The sequence below is a fragment of the Condylura cristata genome, unplaced genomic scaffold (assembly GCF_000260355.1).
Source record: "Condylura cristata isolate star-nosed mole 26May11 unplaced genomic scaffold, ConCri1.0 scaffold00004, whole genome shotgun sequence".
Classification (NCBI taxonomy): Eukaryota; Metazoa; Chordata; class Mammalia; order Eulipotyphla; family Talpidae; genus Condylura; species Condylura cristata.
This window is the reverse complement of record NW_004567105.1, coordinates 71,003,462-71,008,545: the sequence shown is the minus strand read 5'-3', so window position 1 is coordinate 71,008,545 and position 5,084 is coordinate 71,003,462. Positions and strand designations below refer to the sequence as shown.

Sequence of the window (5,084 nt, the reverse complement as noted above, 5' to 3'; positions counted from 1 at the left end):
GCCCTACCCAAGGATGCTTCCAAAAGCTACGCCCCCCTTCACGGTCTAGAGAGATAGTTACCTCCCTGAAAGGTCGCCCTGAGACAGAATGCGTCCTTAGGGCGTCTGGCACTGTCTGGTAACCCAGCAAAGTGCCGGGGGACTGTTATCTGTTATTTGAGGACAGACTCCGCCTTATCCATTGACCGTCGCAGCCCCTGTTGCTGCGGTGAGGGGTAGCGTTCAGTAGCCAGCGGAAGAGGAACTGAGAGACGGCTGAGCCCCTTTCTTGAGAAGGAAGTTGAGGCTGAAAAGAGCCGACTTCTTCCAGGCCTCGGAGAGCCGACGCGCGCTGCGGTGGCAGGGTTGGCGCTCTCCGCTGCCTTTTCTAAAATATAACACAGTTTTCCTCTTTTTCTTTCTTTTTTTTTTTTTTGTGGCTACTTAAATCCTGCCTGTGATCGCTGGCTAAAAATAGCCACAAATTGCAGTTCTCTCTCCTTTGAGTCCTTTTTGTGGGTTTAAGAATGGGCTGGATTCTCTAGTTCTTGATAAGGAGGCTCTAACTTGATGGGTTTCACCAGTTTTTACCCAAAGAACCCTCTCAAAGGCCAGTTTTTACTGTGATTTTATTGAAAACGATTTTTGAAAGAATTTATAACATTTCTTTAATGATCATAACACTAGATTGATGTTAACTTCAGGCTCTAGAAGTAGAAACTTTGGGTTTTTCTTTTTCGACTATGCTTTGAGTTTTTGCAAGATCTGGTTTTCATATTTCCACTGAGACAGCCACGTGTAAGGTGCCCACGTAGAAGCAACAAAATAGTCCAAACCTCAAATAAGGGAAGAGCTGGCTTATTTGAGTGCCTAGTTATAATTGTATATAAAGTATCAATTTTGTGAATGTCTTCCCTGGCAATAAAGTGGCAGTTTTAAAAATAGGTAGGGGTAAAATTAATAAAGTTCCTGGACAATGAAAAGTGACAGTTGGCTCACAGAAGCATTATTTTTAAATTAAAAGTGATTTAATTCTGTTATGGCAAGTACAATCTAAACCAAATTTAAGTCACATAATCAAGAGGGATGTATTTTTTTTTTTGAGCCTGGAGGATAGAAGTTTGGATTTCTTTTTTTTTTTTTTTTTTTAAAGATTTACATATTTATGCATACAGAAGTGGGGTACAGGCCAGAGGTGCATGAGCAGTGAGAGGATTCACCATAGTCAGAGTGGGGAGCAGAACAGGCAGATTGAGGAAGTGCACTGTACTTTAACCCACTGCACCACCAGGGAGAGCCTGGATTTTTTAATATCCAGGTGAATTTGAAACAAGTGAGGTAAGTAGATGGGGAAGAACATTTGCCTCCATGTGACCGCAAGGCAAGGCGTGGCTTTCTCTTCAGCCAAAATTAGGAAGTTCAAGGATTCTCTTCAAAGCCCTTTTTGGGTCTTGTAACTATCACTTACTTAAAAGTCAGTAAAATACCACTTGTTTTAGTATTTTGAGATCTCTCATGTGGCAGGAGAAGGTTGAACATTTCATTAATCAACCGAAACCTTTACTGAATTGCTTCAACCAACAACGGCTGAAAAGATGACGTTAGGTGGTGTTTATATGATTTATTATTTTTTCCCTCTTAAATAAAGTTTATATTTCCAAACTCAGTTTCTGGGTGGAGAGAAAATGGTTGGTGGCAGTTACTTCCCTGCCGCCTGATGCCAGCTTGTAGATGTTGCTGTGTTGTTTTGATTTGCAGGCCTCTCTGGGTGGTTCAGGACAAAGGCCTGAGGTAAACACAGGGGTGAGGATGGTGACTCAGACTATCAGAGTCAGACAAGGTCGCTTGGATGCATCACCTTGTAGAAAAAGGACCGTACTCTTCAGTGTAGTGCTCAAGTTCCTCAGAGGTTTCACGTCACTGGCTGTGGGTTTTCTCCATGGTGGCCCTCTTCCCTGAAATGCTTGTCTTACCCCACTGGCAAGGTGAAAAGTGGCCACTTTACCTTGCCTTTAATGACTCAACTCTGAGTGGACAGAGGTGGCTGCCTCACAGACATTCTTACCCCATCCTAAGCCTGGACTGTGCCCACAGGACTTGCTACATTGGGGCTGATGTAGGCGGACCTGGCTTCTTAGGTATCTGGGCCCCCTCAAGCAGGTGGCTGTCTCCCAGGAACCCCTGGAAGCATAGTTGCCCCCACTCACCTTCTTCAGAAGTCTGAGGTTTACCTGCCACCGTGTCACTCCAGGTTCCAACTGGCAGAGCCTGAGATGGATTGGAAACCGCCTCTTTCCTTTTCAGGAAGGGCTTTCATTTTGTAAAACTCAGGTCCTGAGGTAGAGGCCTTAAAGATCTCACTCCACGCCCCTCTTTCTAAGTACTCTCTAGAGGGTGAGAGATTCCACATTTATAGGTGAATGCTTTAAAAGGACTGCATTTATATTTCCTCCTTTCCGTCCCCTGCCAGACTATGCTTTTTCTGGCCAGGAGTGTGAAGCTTTCCGTGGAACATTTTCAAAGGCAGAGCCATGACAGGCTGCAAACTGGCGTTCCCCAAACACCAGCATTGACATCTCGGAGCCTGCTATGGTGAACACCCACAGCTTTTCCAGTGCTGCTGCTGCTGCTGTTGTTTCCAAATCATTTGACTCCTTTCTGGGGCACTTCTGTATAGATATTTGCTGCCCCTTGATTTTCAGCATTCTGGAGTATTCCAAATATTCCTTTATTTATTTTTTTTTAGCGGTTCATTTATTTACGCTTACAGAATTGGGGTACAGGCCAGAGGTGTGGTGGGTGAGAGGATTCACCAGAGACAGAGCGGGGAGCAGAACAGGCAGATTGACCAGGTACACTGCTGAGGGGAGCAGCAGGTGGGTCAGGAGAGGTCTGCTGTGCACCATGTGTGTCAGCTCCCTGGCCAGGGTTCGAACTCGTGCTGCAGTGTCTTCTGAGACATGCTTCATAATGTGGTGCTTTAACCCATTGTGCCACCAGGGAGAGCATCTATTCCTTTATTTTTTTACTCTCCAAACTTGCTTCCCTTATGCCTGTCTGAGTGACCCTCTGGATTGACTGAAGGAGGCCCTAGGATGGATGTATACTGCCCCCACTCCATCATCTTGGCTCTGTGCTGTGATTCCAGGGGACAGCCAGAGCCAAGATGATGATGGCGGACCCTGTGGTTGATGGCTGTGTGTCATTTTGCCTGCCCTCTAAGACCTCCCCCCAAACACACCAATCCTGCTGGGTCCTGTCTAGCAGGGTACCAGGCCCAAAGATGCAGTGGCCCGATTGTGCAACACCTGTGAAGCCCAAGGGGGACATTTCTTCTTACTTTGGGGTTGCCCTACTTCTTTCTTTTCTCCGAGAAGAATCATTTTCCTCTAGTTTCTTCTTTCCCTCACCCCTGCTAAGTTCTCTCAAGACACAGGGCTTTTGTTATATAGGTGATTTCTGTGCTCTGTCCTGTACCTCCTTTTAGGTCCTGGAGCTCAGATGTAGCTGGCCATTCCCTAAATTGGGAGGACAGAGGAAAATGTGCAGCTTGTGAAAATACTGTGTCATCCCAATGTCCTGTCGGGATCACAGACACTTTGTGCATCCTGCCTAGTGTAGGGTCTGTGCCAGGTGCCAGGAATGCAGATATGGATTGCTCTGGTGCTGCTGGGCCTGTCAAGGGCCCCTGGAAGGGGAGAGCTCACATTGGCGTGACAGAGCAGCACTGTTGTCTCTGTGTGAGACTAGGAGTGGGAGGGCAGAATACAGAGGAACATGAGAGAGAGGCTCTTAATCCAGGTGACTGGGAGATGGGGTAATTCACTTGTGCAGATGGTACAGGACCTAGGAGGACCCTAATATACTTGCAGAGTGAATACATGAAGCAGAGGTGGTGGAGAGAAGAGTGTTGAGAACACTGCAATAGAAAGACAATTTTAACATGTCTCAGAGTAAGTCAAATGTTCATAGGTATGTTGAGTTACCAGCATTAAAAACATGCTAGCATCATTTTGGATAACTTGAGGGACTTTCATAAGGTGGTTATTTACAAAAGTGTGTGCAGCATGCGGGAAATCCACAAGGAACAGTCTAGTACCCTACGGTCAGTAATGATGGGCGTGACCACCCCTTGGTCAGCAGGAGCAAGGGAGAAAGCAAGGGAGAGGGACTGTCTGGAGAGGACCACCTTGGAGGGACCCCGCCCCTCAGCTACGAGGCAATAACAGCCCAAGGTCACTGAGCAGAGAGCTGGCGACTAACACAACCCCACTCTTTCCTGCCTCCTGTCTCCTGTTGGGGCTCCTCATTAGTAAACCCCCTTGGAACTCATCGTGAGCATTCAGGTCTGCTCCTGAGGCATGGAGAGCGTGGAGATGTGGCGAGCAGACTGGGGATGGCACACAGAGGCTGCTGGTCGCCTTCAGGAAATGGACCCTTGTCCAGAGTGGTCACACCCATGCTAAGGGCCCTGGAAGTCACTGAGCCCTTAGCTGGCAATGTAGAGGGTCACAGAGTTCCTGGAAGACTGAACAGGTGGTGCTGTTTTGCAGAAGTCCCTGCTCGTCCTCTGCTGAGTATCTTTTTTCTTCCTTGTACTTCAGGCAAATAATCTGCCAAAAGCCATTGCAGCTGCTCACACCTTTCTCCTGAAGCATCCTGATGACGAGATGATGAAGAGAAACATGGCATATTACAAGAGCTTGCCTGACGCTGAGGACTACATTAAAGACTTGGAAACCAAGTCATATGAGGTCTGCTGGGGTTTTTTATGGCTGTTAGTTACAATGTTCATTGCCAACTAACCGTATCTGAATGAATAGGTATCGGTGTGGAAGGGATCTGGTGACTTTTCATGACCTTGGATGAATGTTATGAATGACTTTTTAGCCTAGAGTGAATCCATTTAAGACTGAGATTTTTATATTCCACGATAGCATTAAAGCCAATTTTACTTCAGAATCATTTTAAGAAATGCGGCCAGTTGATTGCTCAGTGTTAAAGATGGTAAAGACGTGTCTTGGGAATCATCCAAAAATGGCCAAGAACACTAGAAACAGAAACATAAGCTTTCACTTTGACTGGAACTTGGAGACATTTTTATA

At 46.4% G+C, this 5,084-nt stretch overlaps 1 protein-coding gene across 1 annotated transcript in view; it reads left to right on the top strand.

The window, feature by feature from the left end:
* The window catches only part of CRTAP (cartilage associated protein), a 15,096-nt gene that overhangs the window by 789 nt on the left and 9,223 nt on the right, over positions 1–5,084 (top strand). Inside the window, exon 2 of the mRNA XM_004676344.1 lies at positions 4,584–4,733. Coding sequence (XP_004676401.1) covers positions 4,584–4,733 — 150 coding nt within the window. The remainder of the gene's footprint in view (positions 1–4,583; positions 4,734–5,084) is intronic.